At 44.4% G+C, this 20,778-nt stretch overlaps 1 protein-coding gene across 1 annotated transcript in view; it reads left to right on the forward strand.

The window, feature by feature from the left end:
* Positions 1-13,553: 13,553 nt before the first annotated feature.
* LOC122941661 (gastrula zinc finger protein XlCGF57.1-like) overlaps positions 13,554-20,778 on the forward strand; it is a 29,429-nt gene continuing 22,204 nt past the window's right edge. Inside the window, exons 1-4 of the mRNA XM_044299069.1 lie at positions 13,554-13,599; positions 19,448-19,631; positions 19,761-19,940; positions 20,023-20,146. Of these exons, the coding sequence (XP_044155004.1) occupies positions 19,551-19,631; positions 19,761-19,940; positions 20,023-20,146 (385 nt within the window). The 5' untranslated portion in view covers positions 13,554-13,599; positions 19,448-19,550. The remainder of the gene's footprint in view (positions 13,600-19,447; positions 19,632-19,760; positions 19,941-20,022; positions 20,147-20,778) is intronic.

A 20,778-nucleotide genomic window follows, 5' to 3' on the forward strand; every position in this document is an offset into this window, starting at 1 on the left:
CTGGTAAGATGTCAATTTTCAATGGTGCTTCTTGAAACCACAATATACATGGGTACTTGGAAGCTGCGGTTGTTTACCAGAAGCGTTTAGAAGTCTTTTACGACTGATTGAGGGAGAAGTCAGTCGTAAAAGACTCTGGATGGCGAGTGCCTGTCAAGTTCATAAAATAATATTGGTAGAGTGACTAGGAGCATTGTCACGATAAGAGCACCATATCCTTCTCAATAAGGAGGAGAGCCACCTTTTTTCTTTATACCATAGATGAGATGATGTAATGTGACATCATCAGAATCTCTCACCTCTCCAGTAAGACGGAAGAGGATCTCTAGGGTGAGATTTATTATACTCTCCGTCATCTTGTCCCTGTCCGTTCTTGTCGGGTCAATCAGGAGAAGGATCTGATATAGAAGATATCCACTGTGCAGATCCTATATTGTAGGAACCTGAAGGGAAGGAAGATGAGATGGAAAATCCTACAAAATCCCATGTAAAATACAATAACTGGAGATAAGAGGGGATATCAGAGGAGATAATAAAGTGTAGATGTGTTCTCTCTTTCTCTATGAATTGAGACACAGTTCCTCCATGTTTGCGGTTGTTGAAGTTTTAAAACATGTTTCCCCTTCACACGCAAATACAAATCATCTTGGATCTGTTCACCAAAATAGAGAACTCAAGCAAACAAATCAGTCTTTTTTTAATTTGTTATATTGAACTCAAGGCAGGAAAAAGAACTATATTACAAGGGTGAAGGATGACAAAGAATTCACTGTAGGAAAATACCTTCCCCCCTGTTGTTTTGGTTAGACAAACTGAAATGGCATATAACATTTATATATTTCCTACACTTATAAGATATGATATCTCACACGTACCATATAGGGATATCTGTGCCTTTTGTCCTATGGTTTATTCGTCATATTATAAATGTGTTAATAAGGCCCTTGATTTCCTATAACCTGGAAATAAGACGAGTTCAGAAGTTATAAATTTATTTTTATTTAGAATACATATTCCTGAATACTGAGGTCATTAATAAAGACTTACGTCCTTTACTGATTCAGAAATAAAAAAGATACTTAAGTCAAATTGTTATTCGCTCATACTAGTTGAAGGATATGTATATACTATGATATACGTGGTTTATATTGATATGTTCTTAATATTATACTGACCACTGTTTATATACTTTGAAAGTTATGAACGTATTGACATAAGAAATTATTATGCCTAATACAAAAATTTTCAATAAAAAGAAAATGTTACACATACAGACAAGTTGAGAATATTTGTGGTTTAACTAGAGTAATGCTTCATACCTTGGAGGCCCAGATGGGAAAAGTTGCAAACGGTGAAGCAGACCACATACAGTATCTTATATTTTTTTGTCAAGCCACAATTTTTTATACATTATTTCCTCAAATGGAAGAGCTATATTAAAGGGGTTATCCAGTATCTACAACAGCCCCCCCATGTGCCGGACTCCTCCGTGGGAATATACTTACCCCTCTCCCCACTGCGATCCTGGTCCCTGCACCGCTGCTGCTGCTTCTCCCTGTACACGGATGAAAACATCCAGTGTCGGGGACGAGCAGTCAATGGCGGGGGGGGGGGGGGGGGGGCGGGGGAGCCTCCCTAGCATCGCGGGTGATGCTTGGGAGGCTCGTCCCCGTCCATGCCTGCAATTGGCTGCTCCCCCCAACACTGGATGTTTTCCTCCATGTAAAGGGAGAAGCGGCGGTGCAGGGACGAGGAGCGCCGTGGGAAACGGGGTAAGTATATTTCCACGGAGGGGCCCGGCACATGGGGGGGGGGGGGGCTTTTGTAGATACTAGATAACCCCTTTAACTTTTTACATTCATTTACTGCAGGGAACCTATTTTCCATCCATCTTAAAGCAATTGCTTTTCAAGCAAAAATAATGTTTTCTGAAGGAAATGCATTATTGCGCTGTACATCTCCGTCTAGAGACCCAAAGATCAAGCCTCTGGGGTTTGAGGCATAGATGTCGTGAAAATATCTGCTAAAATGATTTTCTAACCCCAACATCAATGTCAGAAAACTAGCTAAATGTTACTGAAGAGTGTCCCCAAACGGTCCCCAATAGCATTTCAGCATGTTTGGTCACTGTTTCTGTCAGTCTCATTACCTGTGCAAGCTCCAGTTTTTTTTTTGTTTTTTTATTTCCAGCTCATCTTGTTTCCCCCACATCATTCTCAGTGTCTTCTCAGGCAGTGGTGTCACCGTCCCCCACCCCCATAACATCCTCTCTCATGTATTGTACTGCCCACTCCCATTATTGCCCATTCACTAAGAAGACACTAAGAATTCCAGACCACACAGCCCTTGTCATGAGATAGGAAACAATGTGGCTGTCCACTACTGAGACTAGATTTTTGCTCTGCCGCTTCTCCCTTTACACGGAGGAAAACATCCAGTGTTGGGGGGAGCAGCCAATTGCAGGCAGGGACGGGGACGAGCCTCCCAAGCATCATCCGCGAGTCCTGGAAGTGATGATATGACCCCCATAGAACCCTGATCTCAACATCATCCAGTCTGTCTGGGATTACATGAAGACGTGAAAGGATCTGAGCAAGCCTACATCCACAGAAGATCTGTAGTTAGAGATGTTTAGAACAACCTCCCTGATAAGTTCCTTCAAAAACTGTGCACGTTTACCTAGACGAACTGATGATGAAGTTGAAGGATGATCACACCAAATATTAAGTAAATTTACATTTTCTCTTTCTTTTGCTTTTTAATTGATAAAAATAAACTATGAACCCTTTTATTTCTGAAAGCATTTTCTTACTATCTTGGGACAGAGTGATCTCAGCATGAGCACTGTATTAAAGCACAGAGTGAGCGCATGAGATATACACCAGAACACGGGACAGCGTGATCTCAGCACAAGCACCGGATTACAGCGCAGAGCAAGAGCATGAGATGTACGCCAGAAGCCAGGACAGCGTGATCTGAGCACAAACACCAGATTACAGCACAGAGTGAGAGCATGAGATGTATGCCAGAATCCGGGACAGCGCGATCTCAGCACAAGCACCGGATTACCGCGCAGAGCAAGAGCATGAGATGTACACCAGAAGCCAGGACAGCGTGAGCTCAGCACAAGCACTGAATTACAGCTCTGAGTGAGAGCATGAGATGTACGCCAAAACCCGGGACATCGTGATCTAAGCAAAAGCCCTGGATTACAGCTCTGAGTGAGAGCATGAGATGTACGCCAGAACGCGGGACAGAGTGATCTCAGCACGAGCACTGGATTACAGTCTAAGTCCCCAAGTATGGTGTCAGAACTGTTTCATAAAGAGAAGTGCGTTGTATTACCTCAGACAACGGTATAGTGTTTGCCTCAGATCAATAGGGAATCCATAGAAGACCACGTAAGGGCCATCAGACATAGTGACAAGTCAGGCCATCAGACAAGTGACAACAGGCAATGAGCGGAGTTTCTCCTCCAGGTGGGAAACTAACGCAGCATAGTGCTTAGGTGGTGTGTGAAAGCTACCAGAGCCATTTTCATCTGTCTAAAGTTAAATAATAATAATAACTATTATTAAAGCGCCATTCCATAGCTCTGTACATATGAGTAGAGGTATACATACATAATATAGACAATTGCACTAAGCATGAACAGGACGAGTTACAAACCGGTACAGAAGGAGAGAGGGCCCTGCCCGTGAGGGCTTGCCATCTACATGGTATAGGAGAAGGACACAGTGGGTTAGGGTGAAGCTGGTCATTGTGGTATAGAGGCAGCAGGGTCACTGGTTGTAGGCTTGCCTAAAGAGATGGGTTTTTAGGTTTCTTTTGAAGGATTCCACTGTAGGTGAGAGTCCGATATGTTGGGGTAGCGAGTTCCAGAGTATGGGGATGCATGGGAGAAATCTTGAAGGCGATTGTGGGAAGAGGTGATAGGAGAGAAGGAGGTCTTGTGAGGATCGGAGATTGCATGTGGAGATGTATCGGGAAAGTAGCTCAGAGATGTAGGGAGGGGACAGGTTGTGGACGGCCTTGTATGTATTTGTTAGTATTTTGAACTGAATTTGCTGTGCAATAGGGAGCCAGTGAAGGGATTGGCAGAGGGTAGAGGCAGAGAGTAACAGGATGAGATGTGGATTAGTCGGGCAGCAGAGTTGAGGATAGATTGGAGCGGTGCGAGAGTGCTAGATGGAAGGCCTCAGAGGAGAATGTTGCAGTAGTCTAGGCGGGAGATGATGAGGGCATGTACAAGCATTTTCACAGACTCAAAGTTGAGGAAAGCGCGGATGCGGGAGGTGTTTTTGATTTGGAGCCGGCAGATGGTGGAAAGGGCTTGGATGTGCGGTCGGAAGGAGAGGGCAGAATCCAAGGTCACTCCAAGGCAGCGGACTTGGTTGACCGGGGAGAGTGTGCAGCCATTGATCGTAATAGATAGGTCTGTTGGGGGGGTTGAGCAAGATGGGGGAAAGATGATGAATTCTGTTTTATCCATGTTAAGTTTTAGAAAGCGAGAGGAGGAGGAGGATATGGAAGATAGGCATTGTGGGATTCTTGATAGTAAGGTAGCGATATCTGGAGTGGACCAGAGAGGTAGATTTGTGTGTCATCAGCATAAAAGTGATACTGAAAGCCATGGGACTCTATGAGCTGTCCCAGGCCGAAACTGTACATAGAGAAGAGCAGGGGTCTGAGACGAGGAGGTGGTGTAAGAGTGGGACACGCTAAATGTCCGCTCTGTGAGGTATGATGTGAACCAGGAGAGGGCCAGGTCAGTGATGCCAAGAGATGAGGGAGTTTGTAACAGAAGGGAGTGGTCAACAGTGTCAAAGGCAGGGGACAAGTCAAGGAGGAGGAGGACAGAGTAATGTTTTTTTGGTTTTGGCTTGGAGCATTGGTGACTTTGGTGAGGGCAGTCTCAGTTGAGTGGTGGGGTGGGAAGCCTGATTGTAACCGGTCAAAGAGGGAGCAGGAGGAGAGATAAGAGGACAGTTCAGAATGGACATGTTGCTCAAGTAGCTTTGGGACATATGAAGACTTTTTGAGGATGGGTGTAATGGTAGCATGTTTAAAACCAGAGGGGAAGACACCAGAGGTTAGAGATAGGTTGAAGAGATGAGTTAGGCTGGGTTCACACCTGAGCGTTTTACAGCGCATTCCTACGCGCTGTAAAACGCTCAACAGGCAAGAACCAATGATTCCCTATGGGAATGGTTCTCACCTGAACGTTTTACAGCGCGTACGATCGCGCTGTAAAACGCCCGACGCCCCAAGAAGTACATGAGCTTGTCACGCGTTCCCATACATAGACTTCAGCTGGAACGCGCGACAATGGGCGTTCGCTTGTCTCTGTATGCACGATTGCAAACGCCCGTACAATCGCTCATACAGAGCGCTCCATCGCGAACGCTCAGGTGTGAACCCAGTGTTAGGGTTGGGATAAACACTGTGGTGAGGTTAGGGATGAGGTGGGATAGGATTGGGTCAAGTGCACAGGTGGTGAGATGTGATCTGGAGAGTAGAGAGTTTTTCTTCTGTAATGATGGAGAAACGGGTTTTGGGAAAAGAGGACTGAGCAGTTGTGTAGAGGGTCTGTGGGGCTATGTACTAAAGCTTTCTCTGATGTTGACTATCTTTTGCTTGAAGTATGTGGCAAAGTCCTCAGCTGAGATGATAGGAGAGGGTGGGGGTGCTGGGGGACAGAGAAGGGAGTTAAAAGTGTTAAAAAGTTGTTTAGGGCTGTGGGCCAGGGAAGATATGAGAGATGAGAAGTCGCCTGTTTTGCATCAGCAATGAGAATTTAGTGAGAATTTAAAAATGAGGAGGTATTGCTTGTATGCGTTGAAGTGATCCTTAGAATGGGATTTCCTCCATCGCCGCTCAGCAGCCCTGGAAGCTTGTCAAAGTTTTTTGATCAGGTTGGTGTGCCAGGGTTGTCTGTTGATTTTTCAGGTTTTGTTGTATGCGACGGGGCAACACTGTCCAGAGCTGTACTTATTGTGGTGTTATAAAGGGTGGTGGCAGTATCTGGGTCCTGGAGCGAACAAATGGTAGAGAGTGGCAGAAGAGAGTCAGAAAGCAAGTGAAAGTTGAGATGTTTAAGGTTCCTGTGGGGGTTTTGGCAATGTGAACATTAAGGTGTACAGTAAAGTCATGGGGAAGCAGGATAAAAGGGGTGTTGTGTGCATCGGGACTGTGTCACCAAGGGGCCCGACCTTGGTGGAGTAAAAGCCATAGTTCAGATGTCCACTAAAGTAGTTGGGGGACACCATATAGATAGTGTAGCTGGTTCAGCTATTTCAGGGCGGGCTTTTACTGGGAACAGGCAATGTGTTGGGTGGGTGCATGTTCCCCATGCTTCAGTCCAGGACTTAGGGCATGCTCATGTCCAGGTATCCCTAATCCCTCTAACTATCTGTATTATATATATATATATATATATATATATATATATATATATATATAAGCTATCTATCTAATGCAGTGTGGAAAGCACAGAGCACAGCAATGGCACTGCTGTCTCTCTCAGAACTTTAAAAAAACTGTAGAAAATGACTGCTGGGGATGTTCTTATATAGTAAGGTGTAGGCAACTTTCCTTTTGGTTGCTAGGGATGTTGCTAAGCTCAGACAAATACATTGCAGCCTTCTCATTGTTCCACAACCAAGAAGCAGGGAGGAATCATGGGTTCAGATGGAAAAAAAAAATCTAGAATATTCTAAAAAAACTAATATATATGACTATATTCTAAATATTCGCGATTAATATTCGCTATTGGAATATTCGCGCCCAACACTAATGGTTATTAGGTTTAAGGGGTTGCAGAAATTTGTAGAAGGAGATTTGTAATAGGAGGTAGAGGTGATAGTAGGGATTTGCTAAGGGGGGCCTGGATTTGGAGAGATATCACCAGCAAAGAAAGTGTTAGTAGGTGAGAGTAAGAGAGGGCAGGAGGCATCTGTGTGCGTTTGGGAAGGAAGTGTTTTATGTTGCCAAACAGGTTTGTGCAAGCGGTCAGATGAGAAGGTAAGATGGAAGGAGAGATGAATAGTTCCTTGCTAGGTGATAGGATGTGGGGGTATTTCAGGAGCTTTTGGAAAAGTGGGAAGAGTAAGATGAAAGATAGAAACATTGTTTGCATTTACTAGTTCTGTAATTACCTTTGGTCCCCTTCTGGTATAATTTGGTATGTGCACTTAGAGAGTTGCACTTGAAACATGTTGCATTGCAAAGACCCAAGGACTTAGATTTATACCACTCAGTGTTCAATCAGGTGTGACCAAGAGGGGAGGGGGCTACATATGGCCTAATCAAGGAGGACCAGATACAGGGGTGAAATAGTCAATGTAAACAAATACTTCATAAATCCAGCAGGGAAAGAGACATTAAGAGTTCAATGTAGACATACCAGGGAATGAGAAGGAGAGATGAGGGGTGTGGACAATATCAGACTCTGGAAAAGTTGGATGCAACAGGTTTAATGCAGACATACCTTGAGAGGAGAGCATTGGGTGATGGTCAGTAGGCAGTGATGACAAAGTGGATCCCATATCCATAATATTACATTCTGGTATAATTGGGTATATGCACTTAAAGAGTTGCACTTGAAATATGTTGCATTGAAAAGACCTTCAGATATCTCACGCGCAGCTCCTAGTTCCCAGTCGTTATTCAAAGTGATATTGTTCAGAGATAAATCCTGAGATCCTGCTATTTTCTTTTTTCCTCTAACCCACGGTCAGAGAAAACACAGGCTAAATGACTAAACACAGTAGAATCAACGGATCCACATGGATGTGTGAACAAGTCCTTAGAGATTAGAACCAGTATTGAGCGAACTTCTGGTTTTAAGTTTGGCGTACAAAGTTCAGGTTATCTGAAAATTCCGTTATGGATTCCGCTACCATGGATAATAAGTTATGGTCCGTGGTAGTGGAATCCATAATTCTTAGATAACGCCAAACATGAAAACAGAAGGATCGCTCAACACTAATTATAATGTAAAACACATTAAAGATTATGTAAAAGAGCTCGTGTTTTATACCATATCCTGGTTCCAAAACATAAACCTCCCTCCCAGGTCTGTGTCCTCATCACTATGACCAATGTATGTTTATTTTAAAACTATTTTGGCGCAAACTAGGAAAATTTTGTTTTCCCCAGAAAGAAAAGAAAGTGATAACATTATCAATAAATATATTCTAGGACTAGCGAGCAGAAATCAGCGCGAACCTTACAGGATCCAGGAAACACACAGAAAGCTCAATCACATCTGGCTGACAGGAGTGTCAACTGCTCCGCTGGTTAGGGGTTAAATACCTGCGGTATTAAGGGGTTAATGACCAATGTGCCCCAGTAATCCTGACAAACAATGGCGGTGACTGGACACATACCTCCATCTGCACCTCTGGACAGTACATGTATGGGGGAGACTAGTGGGCTAAAGGACCTTTCATGATGTCATGACCATGTGACCATGTGTGGGAGGAGTCAGGCTCCAGTCTGTGCTGCTGAAGGTAAAGGATCTGTGATGATGTCATGACCATGTGATCATGTGTGGGAGTAGTCAGGCTCCACCCTGTGCTGCTGAAGGTAAAGGATCTGTGATGATGTGATGACCATGTGATCATGTGTGGGAGGAGTCATACTCCAGGCTGTGCTGCTGAAGGTAAAGGACCTGTGAAGATGTCATGACCATGTGATCATGTGTGGGAGGAGTAAGGTTCCAGGCTGTGCTGCTGAAGGTAAAGGACCTGTGAAGTGTCATGACCATCTGATCATGTGTGGGAGGAGTAAGGTTCCAGGCTGTGCTGCTGATGACCATGTGAATCTGACCAGATCCAGCTCTGCTATATACATGTAGCAGAGCTGTGTGTGTAACTATATCTGTTTCAATACATTTCTTTATAAAAGATCTATTATAAGATAAATACATATACAGTTTTGGGCAGGCATGGAAATTAGACGAAGTTAAAGAGGTTTTCCAAGATTTTTTTTAATCCTCCAGGTCATCAGTATCTGATTGGTGGGGGTCCGACACCTGGGACCTCTGCTGACCAGCTGTTTGAGAAGACACCAGTGCTGGTAGTAACGCCGCAGCCTTCTCCCTGCTCACCAAGCACAGCTCCGGACATTGTATAGCGGTTGTGCTTGGTATCGCACTCAGCTCCACTCACTTCTATGGGGCTGAGCTGCTCCTAGGCCACATGACATGGAGAAGGCTGTGACACTACTGCAAGTGCAGATGCCTCTTAAACAGCTGATCGGTGGTGGTCCCGGGTCCAGAGGACAGGTCATCAGTTAAAAAGTCTTAGAAAATTCCTTTAGTAGTTAGAATTTTGTTAGTTGATAAAAAGAAAGTGAATGAAGAGAAAGAAATGTAAATCACATCAGCTTCCAGTGTGACCGCCCTTTGCGTTCAGCATCAGTTCTTCTATATAAACTTGCACAGGATTTGAAGGAACTTGTCAGGCAAGTCATTCCACACATCTTAGGGAACTAACCACAGATCTTCTGTAGATGTAGGCTTGCTCAAATCCTTCTGTCTCTTCATGTAATCCCAGTCAGACTGGATGGGACCATATCTGCACTCCCAGGACTCCTTGTTTTTTCTTTACACTGAAGATAGTTCTTGGCTGGATATTTGGGGTTGTTCTGCTGTCCTGCTGCAGGATAAATCCTAAAGATGGTGTAGAGTTAGATCAGCGGTCTGGACCTGCACTGGTTTTACCACAGGGGCTCAGGCTGGATGATAGACACTTTTCTCTGACTCTATACAAAGGGGAAGCTTGTGAGCGGACATGAGTGATGCTTGAACTGGCCGGATAAGCCTCATTAAGGGAAAGACGCTGTTGCTAGTTGCTTTTTAATCTTCTGTTCTGGAAGAGAAGAAGATGTGGAGAGATCGGGCAGCAACTGGGACTCGTGGTCTGAATCTCGATGAAAGATGCCTGTTGGAAATCGTCCACAGGAATGTAAAACTCCTGAGACAAATTCTTCTTGGGAAAGTTCTTATGTGTTGATTAGAGACAGAGCAGAAAGGCAGGTAACGGGAAATAGTATAGGAGGCAGAACACGGAGATGGAGTATGATAAAGGTGATGGTAGAGAAGATTAGCATTGAGCGAATCGAAGTTGACAAAGTGGACTTCAATCCGAATTTCAGGAAATTCTGATTTGCTGCAAAGCCGAATTTCTTTGTGCTTTGTGGTAACTAATCAATTTTCCCTGAAATGGTGGTAAAAAAAATCATACTTACATCATCAATTTGATTGCGAAGAGGTGGCCGTGGACATCTTGCTTGAAGATCCCACACAAAATCTCGTGCTGATCCAGCATGAAGATTTTGCGCTGGATCTTCAAGCAGGATGGCTGCGTCTGCCTCTTCACGTTGAAAAGTATGATTTAATTTTTATTTTTTTTGCAAACACTAAAAGGTTTTAATCTGGATCTCATATACCGCGATCAGCGATGAACTCGGGATCTGAGGGGTTCAATGACGGGGCAGCGCGATTGCTGTTCTATGTCATTGCAGCCGCTATTTACAAAGAAATGCGCTTCGTGACCAAGTAATTCATCACAAAGCAAATGTTTGGGTAAAATTTGCCGAAGCAGCCGAATCGAATTTTTAGAGAACTTTGCTCAATTCTAATTTTAACCTTTGATCCATGGTCCTCTGATCTCAATGTCATTAAGTGTTTGTCTCCATAAACTAAAGAAGCTGAAAGAGCATCAAGTATCTAGAAGAACCATAGAATGACATTCATCTGTCACTGAGACTCCATGGCCTCATCACTAGTCCTAATGGGAAAACATATGATAGATACTTTAAGATTTTGGAGAGGTTACATTTGGGCCAAAGAGGTGAATTTGAGTGTTATCCAAGCAAAATTCCTACCGAAAGCCATGGGATTCTCCGAGCCGTCATAGATGGAAGGTTTTGATAGAGAAGAGTAGGGTAGAGCTTTGAAGGACACCAACAAGGTGGTTTGCGAGTTTGGGACATTAAGTGTTCAGTTGGTGAGGCACGAGGAGATCCAGGAGAGAGCCACATCTGTAATGCCAAAGGGATGAAAGACTTGTGGCTGGAGGAAGCGGTGGACTTTGCGCCTGGATGGAGGAGCACAGGATAAAACACATCAAGTATCGTCAACAGTCAAAGATTTCATCTGCAGCATAATTGTTATGGCTTCTAATCAGTCATAAAACAGAAAATTACAGTAAAGGGTTAATGTGAGACTAAATCAGACCCCCAGACATGGCCAACGAGCGGTGGTGATGATACCCTCCTGGTCCCCACTCCTCCAAGTTCTCCAACGAGGGGACATCTGACTGCTGCAGCCAATCAGAGGCCACAGCGGTGACCTGCTCCCCTCCTGTGTGACGTACTTCTCCTCTCGCTCTAATATTGGAATCACTTCCATGTATCATCATTACCTTCACGCAGAGAAAGCTTCCTTCCAACAACTGCTTCTTAGGTCGGTTTTATTTGTCAGTCCGTGTACTTGAGTAACTTGACCTAACGACACCTTCAGCTGATCTGGCTCCAGTCCAAATAGACACCTTTCATCAGGTCCCACACTTGATGCCTATGTCATCGTGAATCACCTGTGTCCCTTAGGACAAAGTATTAGGCTGGATCGGCGTTGGTCACTTACTGTACCCCGGAGCTTCACGTGTTGTGCCGGTGATCAGCGCATGCGTGGATTTGGGAACTCGCTGGAGTTGATGGTCACATCGCCAGAACACAGAGTCTCTCCCAGGATGAAAACAAGTCTACTGAGCATCCGCCGATGTGTAATCCGGGATATAAGCAGGAGGTGGAAGAGGAAAAAACAAAAGGGTCATAAACCCCAGAGTTATGATGTATGATATATCTCCTGGAGAATGAATAGCAGATGAGCACACACAGCTCTGCTACACACACATCCCAGGACTGGATTACATGGCTGTATACACACTGCACACATATAGCCCTGATACAAGAACATTACCGCGTTCTGCTAAATGCACATTAACACCTTCAGGACCTTGGACAAGATAGCTGGTCCTAACTTGCAGGTACTTCAATCTCCCCCTGCAGTAAAACTGTCCCTGTGAGTAAACACACAGTTGATAGGAACTGAGCTACTTGTAATTCTCCTTCTCTAGTGCTGAGGAGCAGTGATGGCCAGTTTCGCAGTGTTCGCCCGCGAACACATGCGATCTGCCATCTTAACTGACAAGTCCGGAAAGGCACAGGTAAGTCCTTACCTGTGCCTGTGCGTGAGCCGGCCCGTTCTCAGAACTGCCTGCTCCCGGAGACCGCATTTCAGACCGGCTCGCGCACAGGTAAGGACTTACCTGTGCCTTTCCGGACTTGTCAGTTAAGATGGCAGATCGCATGTGTTCGCGGGCCATCACTGCTGAGGCGATCAAAGCTGTGGATTAGCCTGCCCTTCCTCCTCAGCTGCAGAGTTAACCCCTTCAGTACTCCTCACACATCCATAGCCCTTCCTTAGTGCTATGTTTGGGGAGCTGTGTGACCAGTGAATGTCATTTACTAAATGATCCAAACAGGAAGTAGACATATGGGAAATGTAAAGTAATAACTATTTTAGGAGGTATAACTATCTGTTTTAAAAGCAGAGAAATAGAAATTTAGAAAATTACAAATTTTTCAAAATTTTTGGTAAATTTGGTATTTATTTTATAAATAAAAATGAAATATTTTGACTCAAATTTACCAGTGTCATGAAGTACAATGTGTGACGAGAACGGCCTGGATAAGTAAAAGCGTTCCCGTTATTACCACATAAAGTGACACTGGTCAGATTAGCAAAAAATGGCCTGGTCCTTAAAGGGAACCGGTCACCGGGATTGTGTGTATAGAGCTGAGGACATGGGTTGCTAGATGACCGCTAGCACATCCGCAATACCCAGTCCCCATAGCTCTGTGTGCTTTTATTATGTAAAAAAAACTATTTAATACATATGGAAATTAACATAAAAGAGTCATTTCTTACTTGTGTGACCAGAGAACAGTCATATTTTCAAGCTCTGACTCATCTCAGGGTAATTTGCATATGTATTAAATTGGTTTTTATACACAATAAAAGCACACAGAGCTATGGGGACTGGGTATTGCGGATGTGCTAGCGGCCATCTAGCAACCCATGTCCTTAGCTCTATACACAAAATCCTGGTGACAGGTTCCCATTAAGGTGAAAAATGGCAGAGTCCTTAAAGGGTTAAAAAAAAACTGCTGTAATACATGTACATCACACACAGCACAACTACATTCACTTCACACAACAGGGACAGCACTGCTACATACACCCTGTTCACTGAGCATATTAAGGCACCACCTGGTCATGTGACCATCTAACTCCTCCCACACGGGATCACATCGTCATGACATCATCACAGGTCCTTTACCTCCCTCAGCAACACAGTTCTCAGCCTGACTCCTCCCACCCAGGATCACATGGTCATGACATCATCACAGGTCTTTAACCTACTTCAGCAACACAGTCTTCAGCCTGACTCCTCCCACACAGGATCACATGGTCATGACATCACCGCAGGTCCTTTAGCCCACTACTCTTTTCCAGCTCTGGTGCAGGTATGTGTACATTTACCTTCCCTGTCTGTCAGGATTAGGCCTCGTTCACACAGTCAGTGTTTGGTTAATGATTTTTATTGGGGTAATGCCTAGAATGTATGGGCTCTCCTGAGGTTCAGTCATGCTCCACCCAGCTTTCCACAAGCCTAATAGTGCAGCTTCTATCTCTTATGGTACAGAACTTTGTATGATCATCAATGCACCCTATTTTCTTTATGTGTGATATCCTCGTGATTAGTCCTAGAGATGCTCCTCCAGGTGACCTGTGATTTATGTCACTGCTGTAATGCTTGTCACCTGTAGTGATTTTATGGCCCATCCAGATCCTTGCTTTGTGTGCTTACCTACATGTAGCATCTCTTCTCATGTGCCTTACCTCAGCGATTAATGAGCTAAATTCCCCCTAGTTCTCTGATCACACTTCCTATCAATATAGACAGTCTTAGGGGAAGCACTCGCAGCGGTCAGCATGAGCCAAAAGTGCCGTCTTTGCCTGAGCGCTTGACAGTTAATCATGGCAGTTGGGCAGGAGACGGAGATGCTGTTTGTACTACTCTAACAAAGTTAAGGTCCATTCACACGTCCGCAAAATGGATCCGCATCCGTTTCGCAATTTTGCGGAACGGGTGCAGACCCATTCATTTTCAATGGGCCCGGAATGTGCTGTCCGCATCCACATTTGCGGATCCGCACTTCCGCACCCGTGCTTCCGTTTCCGCAAAAAAATAGAACATGTCCTATTCTTGTCCGCAATTGCGGACAAGAACAGGCATATTCTATTAGTGCCGGCTATGTGCGGTCCGAAAAATTCTATTAGTGCCGGCAATGTGCGGTCCGAAAAATGCGGAACGCACATTGCCGTTTTGCGGATCCGTGGCTCCGTGTATCCGCAAAACAGGTTGCGGATGTGTGAATAGAGCCTTACACAAAGCACAGGCTACGATATTGTTTCGCTCATGCTCTGGCTGCTCTTCTCATCACTATGGCTGTCTACTTTCACATTCAACCACACCTTCCCCCCTCTGTCCCTTCTCTCCACATGAGTCCCTCCCTCCTTCACTCACCCTTGTTAAGTTCCCATACACTTTAAACCCTCATACATTGCACTGACCCATCTTCCTCCATGGTGCAGCATACAAAGCACCAATATAAATCTCTCAACCACTTGCTGTCTCTTTCTGTTCTCCTGCTACTAGCTGCAGGGGATATCTCACCGAATCCTGGCCCTCCCTCTGTTGCTAACTTCTCCTCTGCCACACACAGAAACCCCAAAAATCTGATTAATGTTCACTGCACATCCTCTCCAGTCTCTTTTAACTGCGCACTCTGGAACGCACGGTCGGTTCGTAAAAAATTACCCACAATCCACGATTTCTTCCTTTCACAGTCTCTGAACTTGCTAGCCCTTACAGAAACCTGGCTTCAACCCTCTGATACTGCTTCCCCTGCGGCCCTATCCTATGGTGGACTTCACTTCTCCCATACCCGCAGACCTGATGACAGGCACGGTGGAGGAGTAGGCATACTACTTTCTCCACAGTACACGTTTCAGGTCATTCCCCCTGTACCCTCTCTCACAATCTCCTCTTTTGAGGTTCACACCATTAGACTCTTCCATCCATTCCCCTTGAGAGTTGCGGTTGTTTATCGTCCCCCAGGCTCCCCCCACCAATTTCTGGATCACTTTGCAGCTTGGCTTCCTCACTTCCTATCTTCTGAATCACCAACTGTGATTTTAATATCCCCATTGATGATCCCATCTCCCCATCAGCTGCTCACTTTCTCTCTTTAACCTCCTCTCTTGGCCTATCACAACCTACTTCCTCTGCCATGCATGAACAGGGCAATATACTTGATCTAGTCTTCTTCCGTCATTGCTCAGTCTCAAACTTTAGTAACTATCCTTCCCACTTTCTGACCACAATCTTCTTTCATTTACCATAAAGACCTCTCACTTTTCTCATGACAATCCTACTTTTCACACTTACAGAAACCTACACACCATTAACTGCCAGCAACGTATTAACACCCTACAACTAGCTCTTACCGCATTCACTTCCCTTCCCTGTCCATACCTGGCTGCCAATCATTCCAACCAGACCCTCAAAACCACCCTAGATGAAGTTGCTCCAATATCAATCCGACCCTCTCGGCACAGAACACGGCAACCCTGGCACACACCTGAAACACGTTTTCTACAGCGCTGCTCCTGATGTGCAGAACGCTTATGGAGAAAATTGCAAATATCAGCAGACTTCCTCCATAATAAATTTATGCTCAAAACATATAATTCGGCTCTCAACATTGCCAAACAAAAGTTCTTCACCTCTTTTATCTCCTCACTCTCAAATAACCCAAAACTACTTTTTGACACTTTTCACTCCCTTCTAAGCACTAAAGTTCCAGAACCTGTCACTGACCTCTGCGCTGCTGGCATGGCCACTTACTTCAGAGACAAGATTGGCAGTATCCGGAAGGAAATAATCTCCCGGTCCCCAAATAATTTCAATCCTTCTCCCTCCAATTCCTCCACATGCTCTCTCTCCTTTTTTGACCCTATAACAGAGGAAGAAGTTTCCAGGCTTCTCTCTTCTTCTCCACCCACGACCTGTAGCAATGATCCTATTCCATCACACCTCCTCCAGTCTCTCTCCCCGGCTTTCATCACTCACCTAACTACAGTTTTTAACCTCTCTCTCTCTCTCGTCTGGTATCTTTCCCTCCTCTTTCAAACACTCTATTATAACCCCACTACTTAAGAAACCATCTCTTGACCCGACCTGTGCTGCTAACTACCGACCTGTTTCTAACCTCCCCTTCATCTCTAAACTCCTTGAATGTCTCGTCTACTCTCGCTTAATAAGTTATCTCTCTGTAAACTCTCTTCTTGACCCCTTACAGTCTGCCTTCCGCCCTCTTCACTCTACAGAAACTGCCCTTACTAAAGTGTCTAACGATCTCCTAACAGCAAAAAGTAATGGTGACTATTCTCTACTGATTCTGCTGGATCTCTCTGCCGCGTTCGATACCGTAGACCATAAACCGCTCCTAACCATGCTCCACTTAATTGGCCTTAAGGACACTGCTCTCTCGGTTCTCTTCCTATCTCTCTGGCCGCTCCTTTAGTGTATCATTCGCTGGCTCTTCTTCTCCTCTTCCTCTTGATGTTGGAGTTCCAAAGGGCTCAGTACTAGGTCCTCTACTCTTCTACCTCTATACAGCCCCCATCAGGGCAGACTATTAGTAGATTTGGCTTTCGATACTATCTCTATGCGGACGACACCCAACTATACACTTCATCCCCTGACATCACCCCTACTTTACTCCAAAACACTAGTAATTGTCTGGCAGCTGTCTCTAACATTATGTCCTCTCTGTATCTAAAACTGAACCTCTCAAAAACTGAACTTCTTGTCTTTCCCCCATCTACTAACTCACCTAATCTTGACATTTCAATTTCGGTCTGCAGCACTATCATAACTCCTGAGCAATATGGCTGCTGTCTTGGGGTCACATTTGACTCCAATCTCTCCTTTGTTCCCCATATTCAATCACTTACACGCTCTTGTCGTCTGCACCTCAAGAATATCGCCAGAATCCGCCCTTTTCTTACGGTGGAAACGGCAAAAACTCTTGTTGTTGCCTTTCCATTCTCTGCAGCAGTGACGTGCTGTATAATCATCTGGAGGTCGTTTTGAATAACCCCCCTGTTCAGGTATGGACCCCTTAATTGTTTTACATTCACCACTGTTTGTGGGACTTTATTTGCACTGGATTTGGTGAAAGAAACTGGAGAGCACACAGGCTTGTTCAGTGATAGAAGTTGGTCAGAAAATAGGCACAGAAGTTTTAAAACTTCTGAATTAATCTTAAAACTCAAAACAGGCAAAATGCTTCCAGAACAGGTGCAAAATCAGTTGGTAAATGAGACTTCTAAAATAAGACAATCGGAAGCAGGCTTTTTACTCATGAAAACAGGCGCAGACACTATAGTAAATGTGCCCCAATGTGGCTCAGGTTGGGTGATAAATCTGGAGAACCCTTTAGACCAGTGTTCCTGAACTCCAGTCCTCAGGACCCACCTGCCGGTCATGTTTTCAGATTTTCCTTAGTATTGAGCAGGTGATATAATTAGTGTCCATGCATCAGGATGTACCACAGGTGTTCATTCTGTGGGATATTCTCAAGTCATGACCGGCAGGTGGGCCCTGAGGACTGGAGGTGAGGAACATTGCTTTACACTGTCTAGTCTAACCTTACACCACCTATTTATTGGCTTACTTTGCAATAGAATTTAATGCCAAAACTATGGGGAAAAACCGTGCCTCTTAAAGGATAACTGTCACATTTAGACTATAATTTCAATTTTCATATATGTAGTTACTAATAACATGATATAACTTACCCCATATTTAAGAAGATTCAGCCCATAGCAACCAGTCTGCATAAAACTGCAATTTCACTATTCAGTTAAGATGGCCGCCACTGCCCTCACCCTGAGGCTATTCCCGCCTGCCCTCACTAGCCAGTAACAATACCCCCCCAAAAATGTCAGTAACCAGAGCCCTCCCTTCCTAAAGGGTTAATCTCCTGCAGCACAAAGGGGTCCTCTTACCACATGTTGCTTTCATTTATACACTGAGCAGACAGCAGATCTCCCTTCCCTGCTCTGCGCTGCTTCAACTCTGCATTCTCCAGCTCTGCTGAGTGAGGGAGCGTCTGCCAAGCACAGGGACAGGGAGAAGGTGCACACAGCCCAGGCACTGTTATGATCTGCTGGGAAGGACCTGGCTCTAATCATTTACACACAGTCCCTGGCTGTCTGCAATGTGACCTTGCACGCAGCGTGCTTCTGCGTCCTTCAACAGATAGACGGACCCTGCCTAGCAACACTATTTTAAGCACAGGTAAAAGCAGGCAGTACAGGGAACAAAAATGTGGAATTAAGGGGTAATTGAATACACAGTGAAAAGTTGTAATAGGGCCACCAAGGAGATATTAATCACCACAATCCAATACTCCCAAAAAAAAATAAAAAATATGACAGTTATACTTTAACCTGCGTGCCCTTTTCTGTGAAGTCATGTCCATTTTCCATCAAAGACAAACCCCCTCAGTGGATTAGTTTTCTGGCTTACATTTTTGCCATAGTTTATGTGATTGGATTTCCCAACATAAAAAAAAATGTCATTCAAGTGTGTGAAATGCCCCGGTCCTTCCATGGATCCCTTCAGTCTTTTCACATCGCTGCAGTGACCCCATTGGTCACAGAACTGATACCAGTATGTATGAACAGGTCAAGAAAGGGGCCATCAGCTCGAGTTATGCCTCATTCACACGTCAGTGTTCAGTCAGTGATTTTGTGCCAAAACCAGGTGCGGCTCTAAACACAGAACAGGTGCAGATCCTTCCCTTATACCTTATGTCTGTGGAGGCTTCAATCCTGATTTTGGCTCACAATCACTGACCAAATCATTGACATGGGAATGAGGCTTTATTGTGGAGTCCTGAGATGTAGACACATTGACCACTACCAGGTTCCGTTGATGCTGATGTTTCCACCTTGAGTTCCTTGTATTACTGAATATCTACAATACTATCTATATTTGCTTTTAACTCGTGTTTCTGCGATCAGCAAACTACGGATCGGCAAAATGCGGATGCAGTCTGTGTGCCATTTTATTGCAGACTCAACTTCAATTAATCTGCACTTTGCAGAAAAGTATAGCACATGCTCTATCTATTGCGTAATGGACATACGGATGCGGAAAGCACATGAAAGCATGTATTCAAAGTACTATCTCCTCTTATTACCTCCAGTAATTGTATTTTACATGGGATTTTGTAGGATTTTTACATCATCTCACAGAATTTTCATTCAGGTTCCTACAATATAGGATCTGCACAGTGGATATCTTCTATATAAGATCCTTCTCCTGATTGATGCATCAATGATGGACAGGGACAGAGACAAGATGGCAGAGAGTATAATAAACCTCACCCTAGAGATCCTCTTCTGGCTTACTGGAGAGGTGAGAGATTCTGATAATGTCACATTACATCATCTTATCAATGTTACTAACAGATGGATATGACTGGAGAGGTGAGGGTCTCTGGAAATGTATGGAGTGATATGTATTACTGTGTCTCTCCATAACCAGGACTACACAGTAGTGAAGAAGACCTCTAGTGGGCGCTGTCAGGCCCCTGTGTCTGAAGGATGGGGAAGAACCCTAAGCCCAATCACGGGGCCTCCACCTCACCCCCTAATACATGAGGAGATTAATAGAGAGAAGATCCTGGAACTCACCAACAAGATGATTGAGCTGCTGACTGGAGAGGTGACACTACTGGAAATGCTGGGAAATTAAACAGTAATGTTATGAAGAGATCTGGGTGATGACTGTATCATTGTGTTGTCAGGTTCCTATAAGGTTTCAGGATTTCACCGTCTATTTCTCTATGGAGGAGTGGGAGTTTTTGGAAGGACACACAGATCTGTACAAGGACGTCATGATGGAGGATCACCAGCTGCTTACATCACCAGGTAATAGACTGTATTACTGTGAATTCTAAGACCTAGGAAAAAGTAGGCTTAACAAGGCTTTTGTGCATAAAATGTTTACTTAACTATGATAAAACATGTATACAAAAGATAACATACAGAGTAAAGTACCTGTCACCAAAGCTGCAGACAAATGACCCAGCTCTCCATCAACCAGATGCCAACATGGCACCATGTCCATACCCATATGATACAAATAAAAGTGCTAGTAGCAAGACACATCTTACCCTGATAATGTCTTTTATGGCTCTAACCTATTTGTTACATGCTAGTATTTTTTATACCTTTCTGGCCTCTCCTAAAGGTCTTCACCACTGAAATACCTTGCTACGTACACAAATACACACAGTATCTCATTATTTGTATGTATAGATTGTCAATACTGAATTTGTATAGAATCTTCAATTAGATATGTACCGTAATAATCTGTTCAGCAGCTATACATTCACCCGTTGAGCCAAAATGCTATTTCATGTGTGGAAATCCTCACATAATAATTGTGGTCGTGGCCACCAGGTACGTACCTGACCCTACCTGGGGAACCTAACCCTAGGCGGTCAGAGTTGTGCCGCAACCGCGTCGTGGAGGGACGCCTGAAAGAGGGCATCCCCTTT

The sequence above is a fragment of the Bufo gargarizans genome, chromosome 6 (assembly GCF_014858855.1).
Source record: "Bufo gargarizans isolate SCDJY-AF-19 chromosome 6, ASM1485885v1, whole genome shotgun sequence".
In the NCBI taxonomy this organism is placed as follows: Eukaryota; Metazoa; Chordata; class Amphibia; order Anura; family Bufonidae; genus Bufo; species Bufo gargarizans.